Source organism: Lupinus angustifolius, chromosome LG01, assembly GCF_001865875.1.
Source record: "Lupinus angustifolius cultivar Tanjil chromosome LG01, LupAngTanjil_v1.0, whole genome shotgun sequence".
In the NCBI taxonomy this organism is placed as follows: Eukaryota; Viridiplantae; Streptophyta; class Magnoliopsida; order Fabales; family Fabaceae; genus Lupinus; species Lupinus angustifolius.
In genome coordinates this window covers 24398246-24415265 of record NC_032009.1, presented here as the reverse complement: position 1 = coordinate 24415265, position 17020 = coordinate 24398246, and the positions used below count along the sequence as shown (strand labels likewise).

Here is a 17020-nt window from a genome sequence, read left to right as displayed (position 1 = left end):
GTAAATGGAAAAACCGTGGAACCGAACCGAACCATTCAAGAGCGGTTCGGTTCGGTTCTTATAGTTAAATTTGCGATTAATTGAGCAGAACCATATGTTTTTTATCAGTTCGGTCACTAAAATATACCAAAAATCGAACTGAACCGAATTTTTACACCCTATTCATGGTTATTAGTAAGAAAAATATATACACAATATGAGTTTTATATACGATTATTGTATCATCTAATATTTATTTTTAATTATAACAAATTCTTCATAAAAAGTAATACAAATGAATGATAAATGATGTAACAAATATATATAGATCTTTAAACTATATTATATTCTATTCCAAATCTAGATTTGGTCCAACAATTTTTATTATTTTGGATAAGGAATAAATGTTATTTTAGTATTGTGTCATACGTACATGTTAAAAAAACTAACAACCCATGTTGAATATAAGAATAATTGACTGAAATATTAATTTTTTTTTACTGTTCTAATATAAAAATGCGTTAGTTACGATTCTATCCATCTACCTAAACCCCACCCTTTTTTTTAACCGGTAGAAGCAAGAATTGAATCTTTTCATGGTTACTAGTAAGAAAAATATATACGCAATATGAGTTTTATATACGGTTATTGTATTATCTAATATTTATTTTTAATTATCATAAATTTTTCACAAAAAGTAATACAAATAAATGATAAATGATATAACAAATATATATAAATCTTTAAACTATATTATATTCTATTCCAAATCTAGATTTGGTCATATTAAATCTTACAAGCTCAATTGCAGGTAGAAAAATAAGTCAAGCAATCGCATCTCAAGTTGCTTCTTTTTTATCTTTTCTAGATTTTAGTAATGTTGCATACCTCATGCGATAAATTAAAAGAACTCCACGAAATCAACTCTTACGTAATAAAATAAAATATACTAGTATGCAATCAAGCAACTAAAACAACTACCAACGGGCGTTGGTTCAAGTGATACATGCTTGATTCCCCTTAAGCAAGAACCTGGGTTCGAGTCTTGTGGATGAAAAAAATGCCCGTTGGGAAAGTTAGCCCCACTTACCTGTGGATGTTCCCAGCTCGGACAGGATTGCCTGTGGGAAACCAAAAAAAAGCAACTAAAACAACTCGTCGAAATCAACTCTTATGTAATAAATTAAAGTGATCAGTGTTGAATATGAGTCATTCTTGGCAATCTCTTTCAGTCTTTCTCCTATATATGGTACGTGTAATCATTTATTAAGTATATTTTCAAATATATTTTTGTGTATTTCAATTAATATAATTATTTCCCTTTTCATATAAATATTTACAGTTACTCGTATTAATTTTACTATTGTATACCAAGTATTGTTAAAAGTGTAATTCAAAATCTAGTTAAGTAGGTTAAGAGTTTCTATACATAACAAATCCTGACTATCACTTTATAGCCAACACCAATAAAAAATATTGATATTCATTCCTCTCAATTACAATTCCCTCTCTAATCTTCTCTGCATAATTCTAACACATTCTCCATTGTCTTCATTTTCTATTTTCATTCTTGTTCATTCCATTCACAATTCAATTTCTTTGTTCCAACAAAATTGGTATCAGAGCAAGGTTAAAAGATCCAAGAATACACCTTCATTATCATCAATCATCTTAGAAAATAATGGGACAAAACAAAGGTAATTTCTTAGCAAATCTTCCAGTTCTTGATGGCAAGAATTGGAACCGGTGGAGAGTGAAAATGAAGGTACTAATAGGGTATCAAGATGTAGATGAAATTGTTGAACAAGGTTTTTCAACCCTTGCTGAAGGTGCAACGGAAGAACAAAGGAAGGTGCACAATGAGAACAAGAAGAAGGATTGCAAGGCAATGTTCCTCCTACATTAGTGTGTGGGTGAAACACGCTTTGAAAAGATCTCTGGTGTTGCAAATTCGAAGGAGGCATGTCAGATTCTTGAAGTATACAATCAAGGAGCAGAACAATTGAAGAATGTGAGATTACAAACATGGAGAAGACAATATGAATTGATGCAAATGGATACAAATGAGAAGGTGGCTTAATTCTTTAATAGAGTTGTCACTCATGCAAATGCAATGAAAGCTTGTAGAGATAAGATTTTTGATCAATCCATTGTTGAGAATAACCTTCGCACCTTAACTCCAAACTTTGACCACATTGTAGTGGCAATTGAGGAATCCAAAAGACTAGAAGAAATGAAGGTGGAAGATCTTCAAGTTCTCTTGAGGCACATGAGCAAAGGCTCATGGAAAGATCCACATAAAGACCTGTTGAGCAGGCTTTACAAGCTCACACAAGTAGAAGGAGCTTTGGTGGAAGAAATGGATTTCGAGGAAGAGGTAGATGAAGAGATTTCAAAGGTGGAAATTTCAAGAACCTTCAACAAAAAGATCAAGAAAGAATGGACACTGATAGATCATAAGGCTCAATCAAGAGAGGGGGATTCAATCAATGGAGAGGAGGTAGAAGTGCAGTGGATATGAAGAAGATAAAGTGCTTCAATTTTGGCAAAACTGACCACTTCTCAAATGAATGGAAAGCCTCTCCTAGTCAAGGTGATAACAGAAGTAGACAACACAATGAAGCACACATGGCAAAATAAGTAGTTGAGACAGAAAATGATGATCAACCTCTCTTGCTCATGATGGTTACAAGCCAAGTTAACAAGAACAGTGATATATGGTACATAGATTCGGGTTTCTCAAACCATATGACTGGACACAGAGATTGGTTGGTTAATTTTGATGAAAGGAGAAAGATCAGTATTAGATTTGATGACAATAGGGTCATCCAAGCTGAAGGCACTCGTGATGTTCTGATCAAGAGAAAGGATGGCAAGTATGTCATGATCACTGATGTGTTGTATGTGCCAAATATGATAAGCAACTTGATCAGCATGTGGCCTCAAACAGAACATTACAAATCAGTTTGGCAACTGTGGGGTCTCAGTGCATATCTGCTATGATATTATTTGAGGATTCTTGGCTTTGACATCTAAGATTTAGGCACTTGAACTTCAGAAATTTCAGTATGTTGAGAACCCGAGACATGGTTCTAGGATTTCCCTAAATACAACTTCCAAGGAAGGTGTGTGACAATTGCTATAAAACTTCCAAAGTATTTTGTCTTCAGCTCGTACACTACCTCAAGGTGTGTGACAATTGCTATACAACATCCAAAGAAATGTTCCATAAAGACTCAGAGACTTTCACCTCTACTCTGATGGGGCTATCAATACAGATGGAGACTTGGTTCAACACATGGCTCAACTAGCTGATGCTGAGCCAGTAAGCTTTGAAGAAGCAATCTCTAGCAATGTTTAGAGAGATGTTATGCTAAAAGAGATCAAGTAAATAGAGAAGAATGACACGTGAGAATTGGTGACCCTGGCAGATAAGAAAACTCCTATAGATGTCAAATGGATCTTCAAGGTCAAGTTAAAACTTGATGGCTCTATAGCAAAGCACAGAGCAATGCTTGTGGCCAAAGGGTTTATGCAAAATGAAGGACTTGACTACTTTGAGGTTTTTTCACATTAGCTAGATTGGAAACTGTGAGAGTTATGGTGGCCTTGGCTAGTTGGAAGAAATGGAGATTGTGCCAATTAGATGTCAAGTCAGCCTTTCTCAATGGTCCACCAGAGGAAGTGGTGTTTGTGTCTCAACCCCTTGGTTTCATCAGTAAAGGAAATGAGGATAAAGTGGTAAGACTCAAGAAAGCACTCTATAGATTAGAACAAACACCTAGAGCATGAAACAAGAAGATTGACAAGTTTCTACGTGACTCTGGTTTTCAGAAATGCTCAGTTGAGTATGGTGTGTACATCAAGCCTATAGACCGAAATCACGGTGCTTTTTTCATCTGCCTATATGTGGATGATCTTCTAATCACAAGTAGAAACTCTAGAGGAATTGAAGAGTTGAAGGAAAGCCTAAAGGGTGAGTTTGAAATGACAGATTTAAGAAGATTGTCATACTTCCTTGATCTGGAATTTCAACACATCAAAAGAGTGTTATTCATGAACCAAAAGAAGTACCTACTTTATGTGTTGAACAAGTTCAATATGATGAATTGTAATGCCTCAGAAACTCCAGCAGAGATGAATATGAAATTAGATAATTGTGAGGGAGAAGCAGTCGTGGATGCAGCACTGTTTAGACAATTTGTGGGAAGTTTGAGATACAGTTTCCACTCTAGACCAGAAATCTCTTTCAGTGTAGGTGTTATTAGTAGGTTCATGAGTGATCCAAGACACTCTCACATGATTGCATCCAAAATAATTCTGAGATACCTAAGGGGAACACTTGATTTTGGCATTGTTTTTCCTCATCAAAAAAGAAGATTAGTTCACAACTTATGGCCTATTTTGACTCTGATTGGTGTGGAGATATACTAGATAGAAAGAGAACAATGGGGTATGTGTTCATGATTGCATGTGCTCCTGTCTCTTGGTGTTGTGTTCACAGAAGCAAATGATAGTGACATTGTCAACTTGTGAAATTGAGTACATAGCAACTTGTTCAACACCTTGCCAAGCAATTTGGTTATTCTCATTGCTTCTAGAACTTGGTATTGAAAATGGAGAAGTAATTGAATTATTGATAGACAACAAATCAACAATTGATTTAGCCAAGAATCCAGTCTCATATGGCAGAACCAAGCATATTGAAACAAGATTCCATTACTTAAGGCAATAGGTTGCATAAGGAAGAATCAAGCTCATACATTGCAAGAGTGAGCTTCAATTGGCAGAAATAATGACTAAGCCATTGAAGATAGATAGGTTTAAAGACTTGAGAAAGAGGATAGGAATTCAAGGCTTGATGCATGAGTAGATTCAGTTGTTTTGAGTAGTTAAATGTTTAGGACTTTGATGTTGTTTGTAGATTTTGAATCATGTGGGGTGCTGAAAGTGTCATTCGAAATCTAGTAAAGTTGGTTAAGGATTTCTATAAATAGCAAATCCTAACTATCACTTTGTAACCAATACACAATAATAAAAAATCATTGATATTCATTCCTTTCAACTACAATTCTCGGTCTGGATAATCTTCTGTGCGTAATTCTAACACATTCTCCATTGTCTTCATTTTTTACTTTCATTCATTCTTGTTCATTCCTGTTCATTCCATTCCCAATTCAATTTCTTTGTTCCAACAAATATGTAAAGTATTTTCTATCATTTTACCACTATCCATCTACAAATTTTAAATATAATAATACAGATTAAAAATAGCTGTTTAAAGTCTAGAAAGATATGATATACATCCTAGAATTATTACGAAATGTCACATTTGTGAAAGAATAAACTCTTTTGTAAATTATAGTGCTTACTCTTGAATAAAAAAACAGCTCAGTTGATAAATTGATGCAGCTATGAAACATAAAATTTAAGCCTCTAAATTTATCTAATGACAATTTAGAATTTCTCTAGGTCCATTATGCTCCACCTTCACATCAACCATATCTAATAAAAGTAGTATAATCATAGATTCTCAACTCATTGGCAGTTCTAAAGAATATGTTTGTCACAGTGTTTTTAATAATACTATATATATATATATATATGGGAATGAAGTATTTCCTGATATAAGGACCTCCTGCAAGTGAAATCATGACATGTGTCATGTTTCATCATTTTCTATAAAAATATTTTAAAAAATAAATACAATAACACACATGTCACGTTTTTACTGGCTATAGGAGATAAGTTATTTCCTAATATGAGAAGATACATTATTCTATATCTATATATATATATATATCATTTTATTCCCTTTTTATATAACACATAACAATCTCTATAAAAGTGTCATTTATTTTTCCGTGTACTTCTTAAAGGCTTGAACTTTTTAGCTTTAGATAAAATAAAAGTGTCATTTATTTTTCCGTGTACTTCTTAAAGGCTTGAACTTTTTAGCTTTAGATAAAACAGTAGTAGTCGTCCTTAAACAATGAAATTAATTTAATGATTTATTGTCTTAAACACTATCAACTAATTAAAATTGTTTCAATACTTAATGAGGGTGAAATTGTGTTGTAGAATATAATTTTTAAAAAGTACGTTTTATTAATAAACTTAATCCACGTGACTCATAATTGTAAAGACAAAAAAACTTCTATAATTTTTTTTCCTTTAAAATATTTAGTCTATCTACATTAGTATTTTTCATCCAAGTTAATGGCAAGGCTACAAATCAATTTCTACTCGAAAAGGAGAAACTAAATACTAAAATAAAATAAAATACTTGGTTTAAAATCTAAACAATTTAAAAATGTAGTCAAAGTGAAACCAATAATTAAGTGTTCCTTCTTCGATAGCAATAATTTATTTATTCCTATTTTTAGTAGCATCTACTGAAATAACATGAGATCCATCTCCATGTCCATTTTATGTGTGCATATGATATGTTTTTTTAACCTCAAATGTTATATGTAATATTACATCCTTACTTTTTATCAGACTTTATTGAAGTTTTTGTTGAGAATAGGGTAATTTATTTAATTAATTTTGTTAATCAATTAATAGATTATATAATCAAATTAAATAGTCTATTATTTTTGTTATAAAAGACATTGTAGTTGAAATAAAGAATTCAATTTTCTCTCTTCTCACATTTCACTCGATAATCGATTACCTCATATCTTAATCAATTAAATTCTTTCTTTCTTATCTTCCAACAATGGTCAAGTTAAGGTGTAAGAAGCTTCAAGTGGAGAAAGGGGGTGAAAGTGAAGCTGCAAAAAGGATATGGCAACTTCACATGGATTCTTAATGAATCTTCTAAAATTCTTGATGGGAAGAACTATGACCATTGAAGCATTCAAATGAAGGCAATATTTGGGTTTCAAGAATTTCTTGATGTTGTGCAATTTGGGCTGCAAACAATGAAGGAAGACTATGTGGAGTATAGGGAAGCCAAGAAGAGGGATTGCAATGTAATCTTCTTGATTCATCAATGTGTAGACCGTGTCAACTTTGAGAAGATTTCTGCAGCTTCTTGTTCCATGGAAGCATGGGAAAACTTAGAGAAAAGTTACTCAGGTGAGTGAAGGTGAAGAAGGTAAGAGACAATTGTCGCAAATGGATGAGCAAGATACAATTGCATAAAACCTTACAATAATTCGTAGTTTGATCATTCTAATGAAAGGGTGTGGAGAGACACTATCTGAGCAAGGTGTAGTGGAGAAGATACTCAGAACACTCACTCCCAAGTTTGATCATATTGTAGTGACAATAGAGGAGTCAAAAAATCTTGAAAACTTCAAGAATGATTAATTGTAGGACTCTTTGGAAGCACATGAACAAAGATACATTGAAAGGCAATCTGATAGGAAACCTCAGAAGGCCTTGAGTGCTCAATTCAGAAACAAAGGTTCTGCACACAATGTTAAATTAAAAAGGGACAGAGGAAAGTGGCATGGTGACAAGAGAGTTGAGCCTGAAAATTCAAGATCACATGGACCAAGGTTTCAAAGGATTAACTCCATTAATCAAAGTTATGATATTGAGATCAGCAAGGCTAATAAAAGGGGCAATCAATGGAATGGCATGAAGAAAAAGGATAAGAGTAGAATTCAATGCTTCAATTGTAGAAATTGAGGTCATTTTGCCTCAAAATGCAAAGAGAAAAAGGCCACTCATGTTAAAGAAGGAGAGGCTAGACTAGCCAAGGATGAGGACTCAAAAGAAGAGGTGTTGCTACTAGCCAAAAAATATGACTCATATAAAGAGGCTAGTGATTCAGGTGATGCATTTTTTATGGTGATAACTCAGTGTGATCAGAGTTCAAATAGTTGGTATCTTGACATAGGGTGTTCCAATCACATGACAGGGCATAGAGATGGTTTATGAACCTGGACAATTCTATTGAGACAAAGATCAAGTTTGTATATGATAGTGTCATCACTACAAAAGGAGTTGGTAAATAATGATCAAGAAGAATGATGGATCAACCTCCTACATCTCTAATGTGTTGTATGTGCCAAGGATGAATTAGCAATCTGTTAAGCCTAGGCTAATTACTTGAAAATGGATACAACATGAGGTTGGAGGATATGATGCTAAAAGTGTTCAACAAAAGGAGAGTATTGGTCTTGAAGGCTCCTCTCTCCAAAAACAGAACCTTCAAGATTGATATTCAACTTTGAGAACACAAGTGTTTAGACTCCATTGTTGATGACACATGTATTTGGTATCAAAGACTTGGCCACCTCAACTTTAGGAGCTTGGAATTGTTAAGCAAGGATGGAATGGTGACTATACTACCTAGCATTAACACACCAACTGAATTGTGTGAAGATTGTCTCACAAGTAAGAAAACTAGAAACTCATTTAGTTCTCAAGTATCAACCAAGTTCACTAGATCACTTAAAGTGGTGTATACAGATGTGTGTGGAAATTTTGAAGTTCAATCACTTGGAGGGAACAACTACTTTGTGACCTTCAAGGATGACATTGCAAGGAAGCTATAGATCTATTTGATAAAGAAAAAAAGTGAAGTTTTGGGCAAGTTCAAGAGCTATAAGGCACTTGTGGAGAAACAAAGTGGAATGAAACTGAAACTGTTAATGAGTGATGGTGGAGAGGAGTACAATTCTCATGAGTTTCACCACTTTTATAACAAGAGGGCATAACTCATGAGGTAATTACACCATATAGTCCTCAACACAATAGATTAGTTGAAAGGGTTAATAGAACTGTCCTAAATATGACAAGAAGCATGTTGAAGACAAAGAAGCTACCCAAAAGGTTTTCGGCAGAAGCAGTCTCTACACCAGCCTATATCTTGAACTAATGTCCAACTAAAAGGCTAGCAAATACAACCCCAGAAGAAGCTTGGTCAGGGCTTAAGCCAAATGTGAAGCATCTCAAAGTTTTTGCCTCAGTATGCTACAAGCATATACCAGATTCTAGAAGAAAGAAGCTGGACGATAAAGGAAAGAAACTGATCTTCCTGGATTATCACTCAACAAGAGCTTACGAGGTGTTTAATACTGAAACAAACAATAACTCATACAGTAGAGATCTCTAGTTCAATGAGGCCGAATCTTGGGACTTGAATGAACACAATGCAGAATCAAACAGATCAGTCAGGATGGATATTGATAACACATAGAATACATCATAACCTCACACGAACAATGATGTAAATACTGATGTTGGTGAAATACCTCAAAGACAAAGATATATGTCATCAAGGTTTAGAGATTATGAGGTGTTTAATGACTCAATAATCATTCAAGAAGGAGATTTTGCGCATATGGCTCTGCTAGCTGAAATGGAGTCTGCCTCATTTGATTAAGCAATCAAGGATCAGTGTTGGATTGAGGCAATGAAGGAGGAAATCAATTCAATAGAAAAGAATGATACATGGAAACTTACAACACTACCAAAGGGTAAGAAGACAATCTCAGTAAAATGGGTGTACAAGGTGAAATTAAAGCCTCATGGAACAGTTTCAAAGTAGAAGGCCAGATTAGTAGCTAAGGGGTTCTTGTAGAGACTGTGTTTGGATTTTGAGGAAGTCTTGGCTCTAGTGGCAAAGATAGAAACAATAAGACTTGTCATTGCCAATACAAGTTCAAAACGTTGGTCAATTTGTCAAATAGATGTGAAGTCTGCATTCCTGAATGGTCCATTAGACAATGAGGTATTTGTAACACAACCTGCCTTTGAGATTCAAGATCAAGAGAAGAAAGTGTATAGGCTACATACAACACTCTATGGGCTGGAACAAACACCCAGAGCCTGGAACAAAAGAATAGATGGATTCTTGTTGAAACTAGGATTCCTGAGATGTATAAATGAGCATGATATCTATACAAAAGGAGTATCTATTGAAGCATCAATAATTACTTGCTTATATGTAGATGACTTGATAATCACAAGTAGTGACAAAGGTGAGATTGATTGGTTTAAAGCTAAGTTGAAGTTTGAGTTTGAGATCACTGATTTGGGAAGTCCATCATACTTCATAGCGATTGAATTCCTCAGAACATATGCAGAGATTTTGATGCACCAAAAGAAGTACATTTCTAATGTACTTGAGAGGTTCAACATGCTGGAATGCAACCCATCCACAATTCTTGTTGAAACTGGTCAAATTCTAGGCAAGGAAAATCCTAAAGATAAATTAGTTGACTCAACTCTCTATAGGAAAATGATAGGGTCTATAAGATACATTTGCAACTCAAGACCATACTTAGCTTATGGTGTTGGATTGGTTAGTATATATATGGAGCATTCTAGAACTTCACATATGCAGGCAGTAAAGAAGATACTCAGATATCTCAAGGGAAGTATAGACTATGGTGTTATGTTCCCTGTCAACAAAAGTAGAGAACTTAACACAATCTATGGTTATACAAATGCCAATTGGTATGGTGATAAAAATGATAGAAAGAGCACAAGTGAATACTTATTCAAGTTTGGCAATGTATCTGTGAGTTGGTGCTCTAAGAAGCAAAAGGTTGTTGCTCTATCATCATGTGAAACATAATACATTGCAGCCTGTTTGGGAGGACAACAAGCATTATGACTGCAATCATTGCTCATAAAGTTAGGAATGTCAATGGATAAACCAATCTTGTTGCTTGTGGACAACAAATCAGCCATCAATTAGCAAAGAATCTAGTGTCTCATGACAGAAGCAGGCATATAGAAATTAAGTATCATTTCTTAAGGGATCAAGTGGAGAAGAACTGCTTAAAGCTAGAATTTTGCAAAACTAAATAACAACAAGCTGACATACTCACCAAACCACTGAAAAGAGATGATTTTCAAAGGCAGAGAAGAGAACTTGGTGTGATAAGCTTAACTAGTATGAATTAAGGGAGAATGTTGAGAATAATGTTATTCATTTAGCTAATTTTGTTAATCGATTAATAGATTGTATAATTGATTAAATAGTCTGTTATTTCTGTTATAAAAGACACTGTAGCTGAAATAAAAAAGTCGCGGAGTATTTTTTTCAATTTTCTCTCTTCTCACATTTCACTCGATAATTGATTACACATATCTTAATTGATTAAATTCTTTCTTTCTTTTCTTCCAACATTTTTCTGGTTGATTATATTTATAAAACCATTTTAATACTTTGTTTGCTCCAATAATTTCCGGAAAGAGAAATTGATTAATGAAAGACAGATAGTCAATCAAAGATAATTAAAATTGTAAAGTTCTTGTTTTAAAATGCATGTCAATTTCATGTGCAAAATTTTCAATCAAACCGCCATTTCTATTGGTGCCTGATTCAAGACTTGACTGACTTGAATACTTGATAATCTATCTCGGGGTATTGTCTTGTAGTGAACCAGTCAAATACCAAATTATTAGTCCAAGTTCCCTATATAATTTCCAACACACTGAGATATTTGAAGACCATAAAGTTGCTCTTTTCTAGAGACCACTAAGAATTCCACAATGGATGTAGAAGGCAGAGCAACTAATAACAAATCTTCCACTCTTATCTTTGAACAGAATCAACAGAAAGGTGCCCAAAGTGATCATGTTGACCTCCCTTCTGCTCATACTATTGACCATGGTAATACTACATCTACACTCTCATCAGTCCTTTTTTCTTTCAATTTTTTTAGTTCTAATAAACAGTTGAATAGTCAGTCTTGTACATGATTCAAACACTCATATGTTAGTATTTAATAAACACCCTTCTATTATTACTATTTTGTTGGGTGGGGGTTGTGACTACTTGCTACTCAGCTGGAAGGTTTACTTAAAGTGAAGTTGGTTCAGTAGGTATAAAGTTTCACATTGAATATGAAGAGATAACTAAAAGAGTTTATAAGTTGAAAATACCTCTAATGACCTTAAGATTTTGTTTAAAATATCATATTTCATTTATGACTTTCCATTCTTCTTATGCTCACCGATAACAAAACCTTAAGAACTCCCTGGTCATCAAAGTCTTCAATCATCAGATCTCTTTCCACGTACGGGAATTGATATTCTCTTTTTTGTGATGAAATTGGCGACAAATTTGCAGATTCATGGCAACAAGTGGGGTTGTTACTGGTCACAAGCTTCAATTGTGGGTGGGTACTAAGTTTTTCTAATCTGATTATGGTACCACTAGGTTGGAAATGGGGTATCATGTGTCTTATTATTGTGGGACTCTACACCGCCTATGTCAATTGGCTCTTAGCAGCATTTCATGTCATTGGTGACCAGAGATTCATCAGATACAGAGATCTTATGGGATTTGCTTACGGTAAGTTTTTATATTTTTATTGTGTACATGATATATATATGTATATATATGATGTTTGACTTTACTGCAAGATACTTTTAGAATTTCTTTTCTAAGCTTCAATTAGATTCTAACTGAGGGATATTTTTAATTGAACTAATCCTTAATTTCTGAAAGGCAAGAATATGTATCGCATCACATGGACTTTGCAGTTTTTGACCCTTCTTCTCGGAAATATGGGTTTCATCCTAATGGGAGGCAAGGCACTTAAGGTAAGACCAAGAAACTCATCAAAAAGCTTTATATATTTGAGTTTACCGTATCTAAAATTTATTTAGGTTTCTTTATCTTATTAGTTATTATTTGGTCTGATTGAACATTATTTTATTGTTTATGACAACTTTTGCATAAATAATAAATTATTTGGACTAAGTCATATTTAGGGATGGCAAGGGGGCAAAATGGTGCAGGTAGTGCTTTCCCGTACCCAAATCCACAATATTTGCGGGTATCCGTATGAGTAGTGGGTATTTGCGGGTACATAATAAGTTTTTAATTTTAATTATATATTTATATAATTTGTAATAATCATTATGTAAAAATAATTGTTACATGAATAATATGATATTTATATGATAAATTTATGATCATAGTCAAATATGCATAATTTATTATGAACTAATAATAAAGCATATGATGTATAATCTTAAAATAATAAGATATATATATATATATAAAAGTTTAACTAAATATATAAATCTGCGAGTATCCGCATGGCGGGTATCACAAAACTCGCTCTCACCCATAATCTAGTATTGCGGGTACTCGTTGCGGGTATTTTCATGGGTACCAACGGGTCGGATTTTTTTGTCATCCCTACTCATATTTGAGTTTGATCAATCTTTACATCATAAACTTCTACATGGCATTAGAGTATTTCATCCTTAGTGGCCCATTTAGTCACGATTTTGCTGTTGAAAATTCAAAACTTCGATTAGTCATCTCCTTTTACTATGTTATCTTCTAGTTAGTATTTATTCAATTTTTTCAACCTTACAATTCGGTATTACATGCAATATCCACTTTAGTAAGAACACTTTGCTATATATAGAAATAAGAATATATATTTTTAACCATACATGAGTGTAGTCAAAATGAAAAGTTATATATCAATCACACAAACACTAGAAAAAAGTACATGTATTTGAGTTACTTTCAGAATTGAAGTTGTTGCATATGCAGGAAATTAACTCAGAATTTCACGATACTCCCTTAAGGCTGCAATATTACATAGTCATAACAGGAGCTGTTTACTTCTTATTCTCCTTCTCCATCCCAACAATATCTGCTATGAGAAATTGGCTGGGAGCTTCTGCGTTGCTCACTATCTCATACATAATAATGGTGTTGATTGTTTTGGTCAAAGATGGTAAGTAAGTAAGTACATTGTTTATGGTTTTCAAATATAGAGGAATTAATTCTTGCATGAACCTAATATAACCTAAGTTGGGTGTTATAGGATATTCAAATTATTTTAAAAAACTAAATAGTCAATGAATATATAAAATCCGTCAATACCTTCACCATACGTCACACGGTAAAAGGACGTCTGCTATGTGATTGATAACCAATATGATTGATTATATTAATTATTGATGTAATTATTGTTAACCAAGTCAATGTTCGTGAAAGTATATTTTTTAATATAATATTTATGCATTATTAGTTTAAAAATTTATATATCATTAGTGTATCATCTATTATTCATTTGTATTATATTTTTGAAGAGTTGATGCCGATTGAAAATGAATGACAGATTGACAGTATATAAAATTCTTACAGTGCCAATACTTGTATTTTTTCTCTTTTCAGATTCTTATTGATTAACGTAATCATCATAGTCTGTATGATTAAATTATACTCACTGTTTTACTTGTGGTCGGAAGGAAAATCAAATCTGAATAAGGATTTTGATATAAGTGGAAGCCAAGTGAGCAAGGTTTTCAATGCTTTTGGTGCCATCTCTGCAGTCATAGTTAGCAACACTAGTGGCCTACTACCTGAGATACAAGTATGTTACTATCTTCATGCTAGACAAATTAAAATTAACCATTCCATAACTTTCAAAATTTAATGGGTGTGAGTAAAGTTTTTTACATTTCAGTCTGTACATGCTTCACCTATATGATTTTTACTTATAAGTCAATCATGATTAATATATTAGTAATAAAAGATACACGGACAATAGAAAAAACTCCTATATTTTCTTATGATAAATGCTTTGATTTTAATTGATTCTTGTATTTTGTATATGAATGCAGTCCACTCTATGCAAGCCCCCTGTGAAAAACATGAGGAAGGCCCTGTATTCACAATACACACTTGGACTCTTGTTTTACTATGGCGTTACCATAATGGGATATTGGGCTTATGGGTCTATGGTATCTGCATACCTTCCTGAAAACTTAAGTGGGCCCAGATGGATCAACGTTCTCATTAACGCCGTTGTCTTTCTACAGTCCGTAACATCCCAACATGTAAGTGTGACTTTTTTATTAGAAAAATATATATGTTGACAGTATATGAATTTGATGTATTGATACTATATATCTATCATTCATGTTAATTTACACACTTTTTATATAGAATATTTTTATTTTATGAGTAAGTAACTAATCTTTTGAATTATGTAATAGTCTAGTGCAATATAGTGACTTTTTGTGGCATAAGTCTTAAATTTAATAATATTTTTATTAGAAAAAATATGCAGTTTTTTATACGAAAATTTGAATTTGAGTATGACAAAAAAGTGCGTTATATGTCTAACAAATTTGAGGATATTATATCTCTAACAAATTCAAGGATGCCTTTTTTGTCCTTTTAAAATTGCAGATGTTTGTAGCACCAATTCATGAGGCGTTGGACACTAAATTCCTTGACATTAATAAGGGCATGCATTCAGGGGAGAACTTGAAACGCTTATTTCTCTTACGTGCAGTCTTCTTTTCAGGGAACACATTAGTCACTGCAGCATTTCCCTTTATGGGTGACTTTGTAAACTTGTTGGGTTCATTTTCACTCGTTCCTCTAACCTTCATGTTCCCAAGCATGGTCTTCATCAAGGTTATTGTGGCAATAATTTCTCAATACAAAACAAATCTATAATTAACATATCAGAAAAAGATAAGAAGTATATACTAAAGTTTTATACACTATCACTGCATTATTTACCATTTATTTTTAATCAATATTAATTTTTTAATAAAATAATCGAAATGAAGGATGCATGATGCACCAGTTGCATATAAATATTACTTTCACATATTATAGTATAGTTACATTATATGGTTTGTTTTTTGTTGCCTTTGCTTCACTTTAGGTTAAGGGAAAAACAGCTAGACTAGAGAAGAAGGCATGGCACTGGTTCACCATCATATTTTCTTCTCTGCTTACAATTGCAACCACAATTTCAGCATTTCGGTTGATCGTTGACAACATCAAGAAGTATCACATCTTTGCAGATGCATGATTGGTAGCTGCACTCTTCGACCAAATGCTTTTAGGATGTATATTAAAAACAATGTAATACTATTGTACCTCGAAATAAAAAGAGAAAATAATGGATATAGAATTCATATACTATCACCATAACATTTTCTATTTGTGTCTTGACTATTTTTAGTTTACTATATGAATGATGAAATATATTTACTAGTTTTATTAAAAACTTTACCATGACGGTACGTGAATAGTGTGTAAGAAGTTTTGGGTCACACATATAATGTTTAAGTGTAGTTAGGTGTTAAACATGGTATCCCATTTCTATAAAGTGCAAAATTTCAAGGAGAATACTTGAAGATGAAGAAGATATGAATAATATGTTTTTGTTTTCATTGATTAAAAGGAGTGTTATACAATGGCTATTTATAGCAACTTAAGTTAGTTGGGGAAAACAAAATAACAACTAAACCCAACTAACAAGTCAATAATAGAAAGAAAGCAAAGTGGGCCTCTAACAGAAAAACAAAAATTAGGCCCAAACATAAGAGAAGAATTTCAGCTTCTTTGATCTTCATCTCCTTGAGTGTGATTAATTGGATGAATGACTTCTTTTTCTAGTTTTAACAGACCCCCACAAGCTGGGATGTGGATATTAAGCATTACAAGCTTGGAGAGCAAATTATGGAACAAATAGGGAGATAGAGCTTTGGTTAAGATGTTTGCATTTTGAGAGCCAGTAGGAATAGAAAGGAGATGCAGGAAGCCATTCTGAATCTTCTCCCTAACTGTGTGGCAATCAACTTCTATGTGTTTCGTTCTCTCGTGGAATACAGGATTCAAAGCTATGTGGATGGTCGATTGATTATCGCAGTAGAGAGTTATTGGTTGAGGATGATCAATCTACAAATTGTGCATCAAGTAGATTAACCATTGAGCCTCACAAGCACCTAATGCCATTTCCCTATACTCTACTTCTGCTGAGGATCTTGCAACAACTTGTTGTTTCTTGCTTTTCCATGAAATGAGAGAATTGTCTAAGTAAAAACAGTAAGCAAAAACAGACTTTCTAGAGTCAAGACATCCTGCCCAGTCTGAATCTGTATATCCTTTTAGTTTGAAATCAGAAACTGTAGGCATAAAAATACCAACACTGATGGAACCTTTGATATATCGTAAAATCCTTTTGGCTCCCTCAAAGTGTTTATCATTGGGTTTGGATAAAAATTGACTGAGATAGCTAACAGAAAAACTAATATCAGGCCTAGTATGAGTTAAATATAGGAGCTTATCCAT

At 33.3% G+C, this 17020-nt stretch overlaps 2 protein-coding genes across 2 annotated transcripts; one reads left to right on the top strand and one right to left on the bottom strand.

Annotated features, from left to right (window-relative positions):
- On the top strand, positions 11359–15870 carry LOC109357765 (proline transporter 2-like). The gene is made up of 8 exons (XM_019601810.1): positions 11359–11563; positions 12023–12247; positions 12404–12498; positions 13469–13655; positions 14173–14297; positions 14548–14763; positions 15119–15349; positions 15606–15870. Exons 1-8 carry the CDS (start codon positions 11443–11445, stop codon positions 15753–15755), a joined length of 1350 nt encoding a protein of 449 aa, XP_019457355.1. The 5' UTR covers positions 11359–11442; the 3' UTR covers positions 15756–15870.
- Positions 16628–17020, bottom strand: LOC109363473 (uncharacterized mitochondrial protein AtMg00810-like). Its single transcript, XM_019609773.1, has one exon. It carries the CDS (start codon positions 17018–17020, stop codon positions 16628–16630), a length of 393 nt encoding a protein of 130 aa, XP_019465318.1.

Bases quoted from the DNA above. Each gene is read 5' to 3' on its own strand.
- LOC109357765 (XM_019601810.1), top strand. From the start codon at position 11,443: ATGGATGTAGAAGGCAGAGCAACTAATAACAAATCTTCCACTCTTATC. The intron at 12,248-12,403 runs GTAAGTTTTTAT...AATTTCTGAAAG, and splicing joins TCTTATGGGATTTGCTTACG to GCAAGAATATGTATCGCATC. The intron at 15,350-15,605 runs GTTATTGTGGCA...GCTTCACTTTAG, and splicing joins CAAGCATGGTCTTCATCAAG to GTTAAGGGAAAAACAGCTAG.
- LOC109363473 (XM_019609773.1), bottom strand. From the start codon at position 17,020: ATGGATAAGCTCCTATATTTAACTCATACTAGGCCTGATATTAGTTTT.